Raw genomic sequence first — 16,566 nt, forward strand, 5'->3', positions numbered from 1 at the left:
TTACCAATTTAACCAAGTTAAAGAATAACAAAACCAAGAATCAGCACTAGAAAAACTAAATAAATATTACAAATAAAACAAAAGAACAAACAGATTACTAACCTAAGGAGCAAGACAAGAACATGGAACTACAAGGACTAGACAAAACAAGGGCACAAGACCAACCAGACAGGGAGACACAGGCACATATATAGCCACAGCTACAAAGACAGTGACAGAGGGGGTGAAAATGACCACGAACCAGCAAACACAAAAGGGTAAGGAGCACTATAAATAGGGAGGAAAACACATAAGGAGCAGGTAAGCACAATTAGACTAACAAGGCTAACAAGAGGGTGAGGTAGAAAGAAAACAAGGAGGAGGGGCTAAGGAACCACATGGCCGAGAAAACAATTAACAAGGCCATGTGCTGACATGACAAACAAGAAACAAACACAAAACAGTGACAGTGCAAAACCCTGACATTTAGTACTTTTGCTACCTTATATCTTTACTCTTTCCTTTCATGGCTTTGGAAAACTTATTTCGGACGTTTCTCTACGTCACTTTTTGCATAACTCCGGGTCGTCGACACCAAACTTTTTGCAATTTCTTTCTAGAAATTAAATTCTCTCTCCAAATCGTAGCAAGTGGTACGCGAGCGATCGTACAGGTGCAGATATATTTGTGCCATCTCAGCTATTCGACACTCCAGTGTATTCAGGAGATGTTGTTCTATGCTAAGAATGAGAAATGAACCCGGGAAAAAAAAACGCACATCAAAGAAGATGGAGTTTCAGAACACACCCACCGATTACGTAACCGCCTCGGACCAATGTAAGCTCAAAGGTGTTTAGGAGCCAAACGAACTCCCCCAGAAAGTTCACTTCGATGAGCTGTTTCGAACTGCCGAACACAACTCAAAAACGAACTTCGAATCCACTGATTTTGTTCAAAATGACGTCATATCAGTTCGTTCTTTGATTTCATTTGAAGTATATCGGGGCTTTAACACATTTAAAGTCTACTAGGTTTAATTTTTTTTTTTTACGTAATATTTACAAATTTTGTGAATAATATGTAATCCATTAAAAAGTAACAGATTATAAGCATTTTAAAATGTAATATACTCTAATTACAAGTACTTAATTTTTGGAGTCTAATTACGCAATCTAGATTGCATATAATCAGTCACTAACCAGCACTGATTACAGCATGATAAATGTATTTACTGACACTCATTTTTGATCAATTTAATGTGTCCTTGCTATGCAAAAGTAATTATTTCCTTAAAAAAAGAATCCTTCTGACCCTAAATGTTTGAATGATATTTGATATGTATTAATCATTCAGTACACAATTACAGTTATGCCACACATTATATTGAATGATACAATTGTAAAATTGTGTAAGAAACCATAGTCCAGGTCAAAGGAAAGAGCAGCATGTGTGCATGAGAGGTCTGCTTCTGTCAGTACTCAAAGTCACCAGCTGCTGACATCACAACAATAGATCTGAAGAGTTTCAGTATAAGTGTTGCTCTTTTTAAAATGTTTCTAGCTCCTCCTGCGCTGTTCTTAAGACCGGGACTGTGTCTGGAGGAGCTGCAAACCTCTGAGACGGACAGCCAGGTGGTCAGTTCACTTCACACACTAGCTATACTTCGAGTTTTCATGTGACAATAAGACAGTTCAGGCTTCATTGTCATGAAAAAGCAGACAAACGTGTCGACTGTGATTGATTTATATATTTTAGAAGGACGGTGATCTCTTGATGTTGCCTTATTTGTGTCCTTATTCTTTATTGTTTCACAGTTGTGTAATAACTGGAGTGAGATTTGGAGATTGTCTTGGAGTCCAGACGTTCAGACTTGTGTGGATTTGAAGACGTCTCCGGTGTGTCGGTGCGGTCAGGATGTACGGGCTGCTGTGTGAAAGTCTTCATGACTTCATTAAGTAGTCGTACGGTGATGATGTGTGGAAACTGGTCAGAGAGAGAGCCGACGTCAGGCTGCACTCCTTCGTAACTCATCAGGTTAGAATGTCTTACTACTGTGATTAAAAATGACTTCTCATCTATTTTAAGATTCACATACAAGAAACAGGCATTTCATTTATTGCGTTCACTTGAGGAATCACCCATAATTTATATTTTTTATATATTTTTTGAAACATTTTTTATGCACAGTTGATGTTTAAAACATATCAGTATATTTTAAAATATGATCTATATTGGGCTATGGGTGAAACTATTAAAATTGTCACCTTGATTATAAATTTTAGACTGCATATAAGAAACAGTTACTATATATATATATATATATATATAATACATAAATATATATATATAAAATATATATAAAACTATTATAAGCATCTAGGTTTTCGTTAATTGGAAAAGATCCGCCTTTGTTTCATATTTATAGGAAAATACTATTTCAGTCTTTCTACTTCAGAATGTAATTCAATGTGTTACTTTCTGTTTTTTTGTAATTAGTGCAATTTTCTAGCAGTTTCTGAGAGAAAAGCATTTCAAAGTAAATGTTACACCAATTTTCTTAGTGTCTGTGTGCTTGTCTGTGTATGTGTAGGTCTACAGTGAGAGTGTGATTCCTCGTATCGCGAAAGCAGCGAGTGGCGTCACAGGAAACCCCTATAATGAGCTCATGAATTCATGGGGGGTTTATTTCCTGGGATTTGTAGGGAAGTACGGATATGACAGAATCCTTAAGGTATGTGTTTGGGTCTGTGGACATTTGCATAATATGAATTACCCAAGTAGCACATGTTCAACATCCTTGTAGGATTCATTTGAGGAGCAGCATTGCCATTAAACAATCATGATCCTAAAACGAATCCAATCCCTGTCATGACTTGTGTATTGCATCCTCTGGTGTGTTTTTGTCTCTTTTACTGTGTGTCAAGTGTTAGGCCGCCATGTGCGTGACTTTGTGAATGGTCTGGATAACCTGCATGAGTACCTGCGCTTCAGTTACCCAAAAGTCCAGCCTCCGACCTTCTTCTGCCAGGAGGAATCAGCTACAGGAGTTACACTGCACTACAGGTGTGTGTATCTGATCAGAAAGCTTCTGTCAATCAAAAACATACAATACTGTTCAAAAGTTTGGGGTCAATAAGATTTTTTACCAAGGCTGCATTTATTTGATCGAAAATACAGAAAAACATATATATTAAAATATTGTATACATTTGATAGATTATTGATTGTTTTACCTGAATTTATTGTAATAATTCCATAAAGTCACAGTAGTCCAGAGTTCAGCTGATGTTCTGTGTCTCTGTGTGTTTGGTCAGGAGCAAACGTAAAGGTTACCTGCACTACGCCATGGGTCAGCTCAGACAGATGGGAAAACAGTTCTACGACACTGACATCCATGTTGAGGTTTTGTCTGAGCAGCTGGTGGGAGATTATTCACACGTCACCATGAGGTGAGACGCAGGGCAACATATTTATTTACCTGATGCAGTTACCACCTGTTGTGGTTGTGTTATTTAACAAACATAATTCAAATAGTAATTTGTGGATGTTGCACAACTGAGTTTTAAACCCTACAGGACATGGGGGCAGATGTAATAATACAGTGATATTTTAATTTCAGATTAAACTTTGATAACTCTGCCTATCGATATATCCAGAAGGAGGATGAAGAGGAACAAGAGATCCTCCCCATCACCAGTGACTTTTTCTTTGAAGTTTTCCCCTTCAACATTGTCTTCAGACAGGTGACTTTCTTCTCCTCTTGTCTCGTCTCGTCTCGTTTCACACCGTGGTATATAATGTGTATCTTCTGATGCAATAGGACATGGTTGTGCATAACGTAGGCTCTGGATTGGCGACCGTCTTTCCTGATCTGGATGGGAAGAAGATCAATGATGCTTTTCTGCTTGCTCGTCCTCTTGTGGAGTTCACATGGAACATGGCAAGTCATTTTTTATATTAATATATTAAATGTTGTATTAATTATTGTAATACAGTTACATTTTAGTATTAATATATTTAAATATAGATACACCTTAAACCATCAATAAATGACATCTTTATGTTGAAGAAAATCAGTCAATAAATGAATCAGTGGATTCTGTGACAGATCATCTCCCATCCCAACAACCTGTTTGAGATCATGTCTAAGGAGCCGGTGAAACGAGAGAGGAACCTTCACAACAGAGTGCAGAGTAAGGAAGGTCATACTGACCATCTACATTTACTGAAGATCTCAGATCTACAGCTGGATATAATCCATTTTCATTTGATGATTCTGTTCTTTCTGTGTGTCACAGACTCTGATTATGAGAACGCCAATCGCTCAGCAGACGTGGATGTGGAACTGATGGCCTTTCAGTCAATTATAGGGGATGATTATAAAGGTCAGTCATTTCTCTGCTCTTACTGAGATTCTTCCCATTCTGGACAGTGATTTAAAGAGACAGTTCACCCAAAAATTAAAATTCTGTTGTTGTTTACTCTCGTTCATGTTATTTCAGACCTGTACGACTTTCATTATTCCAGTAGAAGAACACCAGTAGAATGTCCAAGATGCTCTTTTTCATGTAATTAAAAGTGACAGATACAATCAACACTATAATGACAAAAAAAAGTATTATAACAGCTTTACTCATTTACTGCAGTTTTATGTATTTACATGTATACTCTACACAGTTATCCCAGTGAAGAATATTTGATTTATTTGAAAGTCATATGGGTTTTTAAACTAAAAAAGGGTGAATAAATGAGTTTTAAAACAATATTACGAAGGTTTGGGTTGACTTTAACATTGAAATGAAGTCTGGCTTTACTATATTTGATGTTTAAGAGGAAAACACATTAATAAAGTAATGCTAACATGTTTGTTGTCCTCTAATGGTGTCAGACGGAAACAGCGCTAATGCGATGGAGAGCTGGGGTGATGGCAGCCGCTGCCTGAAACTGAAGGGTCAGATGAGATACATGCCCGAGTGGGAGTCCATCATCTTCCTGGGCACTCCTGTGTAAGACACAAAACACAAACATTAAACAGTGCGACTGTGTTTCTGTTCATTTTGTAAATGCATAATAATTATAGTGCTTAAAAGCAGGTTCTGTGTGTTTGTGTGTGTGTGTTGTCTTTGCAGCATGGAGAGTTTAAGTGCCATGTTTAAGACAGGTCTGTACATCAATGACCTGAGCATGCATGACTCGAGCAGAGATCTGGTGCTTGCAGGAACTCATAAAGAGCTCAAGAGAGCCCACATACAGGTACAGCTGTCAGACCTCAGGAGCGCCCTGCTTCTGATGGACTCATGAACAGAAATCCAGATCAGGCTCAGTTTGCTCCATGTGTGTCACTCTTGCACTGTGGGGGTCTGAGAAAGAATTTCGACTTATATGTGAATAAAAAAACAAAACAAAAATCCCATAATAGTACATATTAAATTTTATTTCTGTTTTTAATTCAGTTCTGGATTGTATTGGAGAACTGATTTCTTTCCTTTACTTGGTTCCCTTAGTGGTCCATTTTAAAGTGTAAAAGCATTCTCAGTAACACATGTTCTCCTCTTATTGCCTGTCCTTCATTCTCTACACCTTTGTTTTTCTCCTTCTGCCCCACAGGAGCAAAAGAAATCCAGTAAACTGGAGGAAAGCATGAAAATGTTGGACTACGAGATGAAAAAGACGGATGATCTTCTGTACAGAATGATTCCCAAACCTGTTGCTAAGCGACTGCGGAAGGGAGAACCAGCTGTGAACACCTGTGAGGTTAGAACATCTGCACCTTCATGCAGGTGTTACGAGTGTCTACACCAATTAGTCTTTTTTTTTTTTTCTTTTTTTGTTTTTGGATTTTCATCGAAGTCTTTGTTTTTATTATTGAAAATGTTGTCCCTAAAAACTTGTGCAACAAAATATTCATTATATTTCAAAATATTATTTATCCCTGTAATGGCAAAGCTGAATTTTCAACACTTCAGCAACAATAATAAAAAATAATAAAAAAAAAAAAAAAAAAAAATTAAGAAAAATTAATTATGAGATTCAACATTTCTTTTTTTTTTTAAGTGAAGCTAGTGAACTTTCTGGAATCCTGAAAATGATAATTTCCTTAAAATGTATTCATCCTCAGGTCATCCAAGATGTAAAAGAGTTTGTTTCTTCTTGGGAACAGATCTGGAGAATTATAGCATTACATCACTTGGTCACCAGTGGATCCTCTGCAGTGAATGGGTGCCGTCAGAATGTCCAAGAAAGTCCAAACAGCTGATTAAAACATCACAATAATCCACAAGTATTTCACTCCACTCCAGTCCATCAATTAACAACTTGTGATGTGAAAAACTGTGTTTGATGTGAGAGGACAACAGGGGATGCACTTTTTCACTTGAGGATTTTTTATTATGGTTTATGGACTGGTATCTTGGCCAAAAGCGACAGATTTATTTCTTATAAACACAGCTTTTCACTTCACAAGATATTAACTGATGGACTGTAGTCATGTGGATTACTTGTAGATTATTGTGATGTTTTTACCAGCTGTTTGGACTCTCATTCTGATGGCACACATTTACAATTTTCTTTTTTAGGTGAACTGTTCCTTTAAATTCTGACTGGTTAAATCATTTTATTTTTCATCACTAACATCCTATAACCTATCCTTTTCAAGTTTTTTCCTGATGTGACCATCCTGTTCAGCGACGTGGTGGGCTTCACTCGTATCTGCAGTCATATCACACCCATGCAGGTGGTGTCTATGCTCAACACCATGTACACGCTATTCGACACACTCAGTGAGAAACACAGAGTGTTTAAGGTGAGATCATTTCTTCTGCGGTTCCAGCACGATCACACAGTGATACAGATGTTCTTCACATTGATACGTGCATTTCAGGTTGAAACTATAGGTGATGCCTACATGGTGGTGGCAGGCGCTCCAGAAAAGACCAAGTTTCACGCTCACAATATTTGTGACATGGCTCTAGATATGGTTCGATCTATTGATCATCTCAAAGACCCGTCCAATGGAAACAACATCCAGATTCGCGTGGGTACGTCTTCTCTCTTTTATTCAAGAATAGTTTTTTTCATTATTTGCATTCATTTTTATTTTTTGTAATATAATGAGCAATTTCATGTAATATACACTTCTGTTTTACATGAGTATGATTTTTTTTTAAATGTTTTAAAAAGAAGTCTTTTATGCTTACCAAGGCTGCATTTATTTGATCAAAAACAGTAATATTGTAAAATATTATTTAAATTTAGAATAACTGTTTTCTATATGAATATATTTTAAAATGTAATTTATTCCTGCGATAAAAGCTGAATTTTCAGCATCATTACTCCAGTCTTCAGGGTCACATGATCCTTCAGAAATCATTCTGCTGATTTGCTGCTCAAGAAACATTTCTTAGAAAGTTCAGAAAAACAGCATTTATTGAAACAACTTTTGTAACATTAATGTCTTTAATCTCACTTTTGATCAATTTAATGCATTCTTGCGAAAACTAAGTCTTGATTTCTTTCAAAACGCTCACTAGGTATTAAAAAGAGGACTTAGTACTGATATTTTATTATGACTTCTATTTTGACCTGTTTCATTCTTCTCGTAGGAATTCACTCTGGTATGGTGGTGGCTGGGGTCGTAGGTCACAAGATGCCTCGCTACGGTCTTCATGGTGATACAGTACACACTGCGTCTGCCATGGAGAGCAATGGCAAGGTAGATGGAAAGTTTTTATTATACTTCATCATATATATTGCACAGACATTTGTGTATCCTTAATTTGAGCATTTACTTGAAGCAGAAATGATGGGGGTTAGTGCAGTTTTAATCAAAAGCACCATAATATCACACTCATTAGATTAATGTTTGTTGGTTTTGTCGAGCGTTCCTCTGTTTACAATAGGACTGAACTCCTAGCTGCCGTTCACAGGACTGAACGCCTGCTGTCAGCTGTCTGCTGACATCTGACATCTGTTATTTATAGGAAATGCACATACAGCTGAGCAGCGCTACTTATGAGCACCTGAAAGGAAGTCACTTTATCTTCGAGAGACGCGGTACCATCACCATCAAGGTCAGTCACTAAGTAACTGGACTGAAAAATCTACCCAAAGCTTGTTTACCCAGACGTTCTCAAACAGGACCACCTGAGGTCCAGTGAGCTGATCTGAGACCTGTCTGACCCCCTTTATAATTAGAAAAGAATAATGAGCAATGATAATAGTGATGCTGCTTGAGCAAACTAATTAAAAACGCTGATTTTTTTGTTTTTGTTTGTTGTTGTTTTTAATAATTTCTCTCATGTGATTATGTGACTATTTGAACTTCAGGAAAGCATACAGACACAATTTTTTTTTGTTAAATTAATATATATATATATATATATATATATATATATATATATTTAAAATACTGTTTGATATCCACATTAAAAAAGTTAAAAAATGTTACATTTAAAATATTTGTTTTAAACACCTCTTTTTTTGTAGATTGTTAGAAGTATAATGTTAACTATTTTTACCTGTTTTTCTTTATCATATTCTGATTTTTAGTGACTTGATTTAAATCAAATGATCAGTTTGATCCAGAACAAAACATTCATACTCGTCATTTTAACATAATACAGGGATAATGGTTTAATTTGAAAGATATGACTGATGCGCTAACAAACTACAACTACTTTATTGATGTAATATGTTTTTCTCTGACAGGGGAATGTGGAGATTGAGACGTACTGGCTGAAAGGAAAGAGAGATAAAGATGGAAACGCTCAGGCTGCATGCCCGCAGTTTGAAGCCCAGACCATCAGTAAAGCCGCCATCTCTGCCCCAGAAGCACCCATCGATGAGGATGTGCTGGTAAATGCACAATATTTTATGAACAAAAGAGTTAATGACCATAGCAGTTATCATAGATGGAGTTTGAAGAAATTATCTGAACCTAGACAACATGAAATCAAAATTTAATCTAGTTATACGGTGCTTAATGCATGTTCCTAGTTATTATAAATCATTATAACCAAATAATTTTTTATTTTTTTATCAATATATTTATTATTTTCACATCAACAATTTACAGTATCAGTACAATTTACAAGTAAACATTCTTTTCTAACCACCCTTCCACCCCCATCCCATCCTCACTAGACAGAACACTTAAATGAAAATTATTGCAAGGCATTGATTCATCCCCCAATATTATAAATCTCGGGTAATATGGAAGCCTAACATTAGTAATTTTGTCAATAGTTTGTATTATATTCTTGAATCAATTTTAAGTTCAGAACAAGTCAAAAACATATGCAATAATGCCTCAGGAAGAGATGGGTTGTAATGAAAAGGAATATTATTATATAATGATAGTAGCCAATTATATTTTTTCCTGATCTCAAACCCCAATTTGCAAGTGTGTCTAATGAACATAACACAAGTCAATGGGATGAACAGAGCCTTATCTAGAGGTATTTCCCCTGCATGATATCTTTCAATTTGTATCCATGCAGGTGGCAAAGTACTATTCATGCCAAAACCTTACCACCTTAATTTGTGCTGCGCAAAAACAAGACATAAAATCTGGAAGTTGTAATCCACCTTTTTTTTAGATGCCATTTGTAATGTTTTAAGTTTAACCCTCTGAGTTTTATTATTCCAAATGCATTTTCTAATTGAGCTATTCAGATTATTAAAAAAACTTTTGTGGGATAGAAAGGGGAAGAGTTTGAAATAAATATAAAAATTTAGTAGGAACATTCATTTTTATGCATTTTATCCTGCCAATTAGTGATAATGGTAGTGAGTTCCATCTTTCCAAATCTCTCATTACTTTTTAAGTAATGGGGAATAATTCAAAGAGCATGCTTCTTCCAGCTTCGAAGGAATTTTTAATCCTAAATAAACTATCTTTTCCAAATTCCATAAAAAAGGAATGATATTTAAGGGCATTTTCTCCGCAGCCAAATTCAGTGGCATCATAAAACTTTTATTAATATACATTTTTATAACCAGATATGTCTCTAAAGTTTTCCAACAACTGAGATTCAGGATTAGTAAGATATAACATTACATCATCAGTGTACAATGATATTTTGTGTACACAGCCTCCTACCTCTAGCCCAGATATAGATTTGTTTGCCCGTATTGCTATGGCCAGGGGTAATTCTTTTTTATAAACTGCCTCCTCATACATTGAAAGCAATGGGTCAGCTAATTTAGAAAAAAAAGTTTTATAAAAATCCATCGAACAATCCATCCAAACCAGGTGTTTTACTTTACCCCCGGCTAGTGCTCTACTCCTTTAGACTTATACAGCAATTCATAAAAATCTAAGAATTCTTGGTTAATTAACTTTGGGTGTTTGATACTTTTGTTATCTGAAGAACATACTGTAGTTATAGATTTGCTAATTTCTTCTTTTCTTATTTGCCATGCTAACACTTTTCCAATCTTATCCTTGTGTTCGTAATACCTCTGTTGTGATCTGAGAAGTGCATTTTCTGCTTCTTTTGATGACAAATATTGCACTCCAATTTTTTAGACTGCAATTGTTGAAAAAAGCTGAGTATCCTTAGTCTTGGAGTGTTCTCTTTCCATTATTAAAATTTCTTTTTTGAGCAATTGTGATTGTTTTTTGATATTGTCTTTTCTTACTGGAAGAATAATTAATGATTTGGCCCCTTAAAAATGGCTTCACAGCCTCACAAATTATACCCGAAGTAACAGAATTTCTATTTGTATTCTTAAAGTTGTCTGTATTATTATTTATTAAGCCCAACACTTCATCATTGTTTAATAAATGGCCACTAAATCGCCAAAGTTTACAATTTGACAGTTCTGGAGAATAATGCACTGAGATAAGTAAAGGAGCATGATCTGACAATATTCTTGGTAAATAATCGCATAGTTCAATCAAATAATCATTCACTTTTGGAACAAAAAATTCCAATGCTATGTTTTCTGAGGTATAGAATTACTTTTTTCCTTTTAAGTCTTTGCTTTAACCCATTGACATTCCAAGTAACATACTTATATTTCAGTGTACTTGATTTTCCATAGGTGAGCTTGCCCCTTTCGATACCGCTTCTTCCATCTCCAACTGCTTGGTTTCTACATTCACTATTCTCAGATTTATTGACTGTAATTCATTACCCATTTTCTCCAAGGATTCTGCGAACTTACTCAGGCGTCTGTTGATCAACTCCTGAATTCTGAGAAAAACTTTTTCCATTTCTGCATGGAACCATGGCGGCGGTCATATTGTACATTAGTACAACATATTATTACTATTTAACAAATAATAATATTATTATATTAAATTAATTATTATTTATTTATTTTATAATTTAGCATTCTTTTTTTTGTGAATTATATTTTTAAAAAGCTGTTTGCAGAATGGCTAAGAACTGTTTTTTTTCTGGTGGATTTTCCTCCTCAGGTGTTCCCCTCAGTGGCAGGTGAGGATGAGGACGATGTGAAATCTATCCGCTCTCACCGCATGAAGATGGAAACCTCTAGAAACTCTCTGGAGGAGTCGATGGAGGAGTGTCGGGTTGAAGAAGCGTCCGTCAGTAAGGTGAGATCTGTGATTTCTGTGCCTGTGTATATGAGTGATGAGATGTTACACAACGACACATGATAATATCAAATGTTCTCTCTCAGTCTCATTATAAGGACGCTCTTCAGGACAGCAGTCTGCAGGACCCACACATTGACCTCGACTCAGCTGAGTTTGACGGTCGAGATTCAATAATGGAGTCTCCTGCTGGCTCGTGTGATTCCCACGGCTCTGAGAAGAGCACCATGTGCTCTGTGTGCTAAACACAGTGATCATGACATGGCTTTGAAATTGATCTTTTCTAAAGCATTCAACTGTTTCAGCCTTTTTAGTTTTAATAGCCCATTCTCAGCATCAAATGGCTATTGATCTGCATGTGTTTCCCAAAGAATTCTGTAAATTGGATTCACTGGATTGTCTTATAAATAGATTAGAGGTATTATTGAAATTAAATGTGCTTTTTGTGTTGGCTTCTCATCTGTATTCAGTCTCATTCAGGTTAAAGCTTTATAAACCTTTTTTCCCTTTTGCTGGTTTCATGCTTTATATTGACAGATACCTTTATTATATTTATTTTTAATGAATCTCCTGATAAAAATTAAAGGGTCATATTTCATTCTATTTCATCAATCAAAAGGAAAATAATATTATTATGTTATTAAATTATTATTATTATACATTTATTTTTGACATTATTTGCATGGTAATTCAGCACATTCCACCAGATTCTCATTTAGTAATTAAAACCATTGAAACAATAAAAAAAGGAAAAATAAATAAAATAAGCATAAATTAAGCAGTGCAACAAATACTACAATGATGTATAAATATTTAGCAATTTAAATAATATATACTTTTCTTTAAGAATGCTAATTGGGGAAGTTCTTACTTGACATTAAAATAATTTGATATACAACCTTTTAAAAGTTGTCTATAAGATTTTATGTTTTTGAAAGAAGTCTCTTCTGCTCACCAAAGCTGCATTCATTTAACCAAAAATACAGTAAGATCAGTAATATTGTAAAATGTTTTTGCTAAAACAATGTTGCATTTTTGCTGTCAGTTTTGATCAATTTAATATTCCCTTGCTAAATAAAAGTATTAAAAAAAATCAAAATAAATAAATCAAACTTGAATGATAGTGTATATTTTTAGCTTTTTAACTGGGGTAAAATGTGACCTGAACATGTTTTAATTTTAGTAAGATTCATCCAGTATTTAGTTGGTGCTCCTGAAGACTCCTCATTGAAGTCATTCAGGATGAACTGTTTGGGGTCTGTGCTTCATCTGTCAACATCGTGTGTGACGTGTGGTCCATTACCGCAAAAAAAATAATTTGAACTTTTCTCTCAACTCTTAAAAACAAACAAAAATCACGATTAGTGTATAACGCACTCATAATGGTCTTGTTTTCAGCACTTAGAGTAATTCTTCTGGTGCTCTACATGCCTGACTGTTGTCATGTGTGTATTATGTGAGAGTTACTGTGTTTATCAGCTTTAAAGAGTAAAAAAAAATGGATATAGGCTATTTTACACAATAGTTAGTGATGCTGCTATCCTGTTTACACACTGTTTATGTCTTGTAGCTACATTTTAGAAAGATTTATCCCAGTGCAACGCCCCACTGACTTCCATTCTAACTGTTTTAATGTAATTGCTTATTTTTACAAACTGAGAGAAGGCTCAGAATTATTTCAAGTGGTAATTTACTATCACAGATGACACTTTGCAGCTCTTCTCAAGATTTGTCTGATCTTTCTCTCTGGTTTGCCCTTTAAGTTTTTGATGTGTTTCTCTGTCTGTGTGTTGTTTGCTTGCTGTCTGTTTCCTCAAAGTGATGTGAAAATAAAGCAGGAGTGACAGCGTGACTCATTTAATCAGCGTTGTTCAATATATTTCAGTAGATCACAAGCAGGCTCAATAATTTCACACATTACTTCTGCTGCATACGCAGAAATACGCAGTCATTTCAGTTTCTGTTATGAGACGAAGAAGGTTAGAACTGGCAAAGAAAATGATAAAGCTATATTCTGCTTTTTAACCAGTCAGGTTTTTGTTAAAGAAAAAAAAAAAAAAAAAAGAAAAAGGCATGTTTTATTATTAATTTTAAATAAGTGTTTTCTATGTTAATATATTTTAAAATATCATTTATTCCGCTGATTTAAAGCTGAATTTTTAGGATCATTACTCCAGTCTTCAGTGTCACATGATGCTTCAGAAATCATTCTAATATGATGACATTTCTGATTTTTGTCAGTGTTAAAAATAGTTGTGCTGATTAATATTTTTGCAGAAACTGTAATACATTTTATTACAGGATTTACTGATGAATATAAAAGTTGAAAAACAAAAACAGCATTTAGCAAAACAGAACAGCAAAATAGAAATCTTTCATAACATAAATGTTTTGAATGTGTGCTTTCTGAATAAAAGTATTAATAAAAAACAGCATAGTGTTTTGTATATTTATTTATTTATTTTTAAATATGATGACTAAATTAAATACTAATTCATTTACTTTGCAGTTTATATCCCTCAAAATTAAATAAATAAGGATAGAAAAATAAACAAATAAGGAAAGAAAAACAAACAAACATTAACTAGTGATTTAGTTTCTTTGAGAGGTCTTTCTCAGATGGTGTTTCCCAGCGAGGGGCTGGAGGAGCTGCGTCTGAAGGTGGCGTCCTCTCTGTCCAGACTGCAGCCGGAGGTTTGCCGCCCGTCTTTGGGAGACGTCTGCAGTGTGCAGTGGAAGCAGAAGGCGTAGAAGAACGCCACCAACAGCAGAAAGCAGACGATGCAGAAGATGATGACTATGAGGATGGTGTGAACGTGTACGTGAAGAGAGTCTTCAGATGGGAACCCAGGGCTGATTGTCGGGGTCACTGCAGACGTCACCTTCCCGCCGCCGACATACCCCTCAGAGCTGAGGTGTGCCACACCACTCATGACGGCGAGGGGAATTATGGGTAACCTGGTGAAGAGGTGAAGAGAGTTTTTAAAATGTCTCTTACAAAAACAAAATAAAAACACAAATAATCAAAAATACGGTAAAAACAGAAATATTTTTAAATATTATTATAAATAACTCTTTTCTATGTGAATATATTTTAAAATGTAATTAATTCCTGTGATCAAAGCTGAATTTCCAGCATCATTACTGCAGTCTTTAGTGTTGCATGATCCTTCAGAAATCATTCGAATATGCTGATTTGCTGCTCAAGCAATATTTCTTATTATCAGGTTATCATCAGTGCTGAAAGCATATACTCTACATAAAAAAATATAAACAAAATCACAACAAACATAAACAACAATAAACAGCAAAATACAGTAAACATTCCATTTAGTCAATTGGTTCTAAAAACCCAATATTATTAGAATAACAAAATCAGATAGTTCACAGCATATGCCAGTTAGTCAATTGGTTGGAAAAGTCCATTTTGATTAGTATTCAAGGTTGGACTAGTGGTACCCAATGTAATATATCAGTCAGAAATGAGCATGTATTGCATTTCAAAGAAATATCACGCAGAATCTCGTTTTCTGGTCTCCAGAAGCTCTCTCTTAAGTAAAAGTTTGACAGGCGGCAGGATTAAAGAGACTCACCCGGTCGAGTGAAACTGCTGTCAGTTCTTATCTGCAGATCTTTCTGAAGATCAGTCCACTTGTGTTTGCATTCCTGAACCTGCTCACGGAGCACTTCCATGCGACAGGACGAAAGAAATGAAGAAATGAAGAAAGAGGAGGGAGGCGATGTTGCCATAGAGACGCTCGCTGAGTGGATGAGAGCTCGAACGTGACATCAGTGACATGTCAACAAGAGATGAGTAGATAGATTATACATTAACATAAAAACGAGTCTGTTATTGCTATTACAGCTCATGAAGCGTGTCCATTCAATTATTTTGAGATGAGATGCAGAAGTGTATGTTTATGGGTTCTCATTATATTTCTGATCGAATGTTTGAACCATTTCAGTCACACAATGAAATAGATAGATAGATAGATAGATAGATAGATAGATAGATAGATAGATAGATAGGTATTTTTATTTTATTAATCTCTCCCAAACCAGAGAGTTTTCAGCACTGATTACTGATTTCATGTTTTTTTTCGTTTGTTTTTCGTCTGTGTTTTGATGTAATTTGAAATCTGTTCTGGCTGATGAATGCATTTATCAGTGTCTGTCATCAGCTGGAGTGCTTTATTTTAACGCAAAGTATATAATTGTTGCAATTTGTCTGCTGATCGAAAGACACCTGCTGATTTCTGTTCAATCCAAATTTATCTGCTGCCATCTGCTGGAAACACATTGAGCCAAATAACTACACATTTGCTTGATCATCTTGAATACATTTCTTTGTCTTACACTTAAAAGAGTAGTCTTACAGGTGTGCAACATCATGTGAGTTAGAAAATGACAATTTTTTATTTTTTATTTTTGCATTTCCTTTGATTTTCCCCCTTACCTTTAATTTGTTACAACAATATTTTGTCCATAGTGGACCTTTTTTTGTTAGTCCTTTCAGAATAGGAAATGAAATGGTCATCATGTATATGGACTACAATTAGATAAAATTAACAGTTTATTTGTTTTTCCATTTTGAAGACCAAATAAATGGATGATGTAATAAGTTACTTTGATATATACAGTAGCTGTATTTATTCATTTTTATTCATTTGCTATTCTAAACAAGAACAGACACCAAGACAAGGTCTTCTCTGATGATCCACTAATTGTCAACAGCCAGTGTGAAAGTACAGTGCAACACCATGATTTATTTTAAAATAGGTCTTCTCAAACAAAATAGTTTGCAATTATTGTTTGTGAGAGATGTCTGTATAGAATGAACAACCACTCTAAAAAAATCATCCTATCAACAAAATAAAATAACACACAAAAAAAAAACAAATAAAAAAAAATAAAACCAATTACTCTTTTACAAACAGACAGTATATTTAAAGGAAAATGCAAACACCTTAAGAGCCCTTTGAGCTTATTGTTCTGATTACATGGAAATCATGTGGTTATCGCACG

The 16,566-nt window shown here is 35.0% G+C and overlaps 1 protein-coding gene across 1 annotated transcript; it reads left to right on the forward strand.

Moving 5' to 3' along the window:
* The first annotated feature begins 1,537 nt into the window (after nt 1-1,537).
* Nucleotides 1,538-12,052, forward strand: LOC109081296 (soluble guanylate cyclase 88E-like). The gene is given in 19 exon segments (XM_042737960.1): nt 1,538-1,613; nt 1,794-2,013; nt 2,570-2,710; nt 2,903-3,042; nt 3,293-3,427; nt 3,598-3,721; nt 3,799-3,918; nt 4,087-4,171; nt 4,277-4,363; nt 4,867-4,984; nt 5,108-5,231; nt 5,586-5,732; nt 6,634-6,780; nt 6,859-7,015; nt 7,580-7,689; nt 7,958-8,047; nt 8,685-8,831; nt 11,404-11,541; nt 11,628-12,052. Coding segments are annotated over 18 exon segments (2,289 nt in total). The 5' UTR covers nt 1,538-1,613; nt 1,794-1,893; the 3' UTR covers nt 11,787-12,052.
* Nucleotides 12,053-16,566: the final 4,514 nt, after the last annotated feature.

This window comes from Cyprinus carpio, chromosome B14 (assembly GCF_018340385.1).
Source record: "Cyprinus carpio isolate SPL01 chromosome B14, ASM1834038v1, whole genome shotgun sequence".
In the NCBI taxonomy this organism is placed as follows: Eukaryota; Metazoa; Chordata; class Actinopteri; order Cypriniformes; family Cyprinidae; genus Cyprinus; species Cyprinus carpio.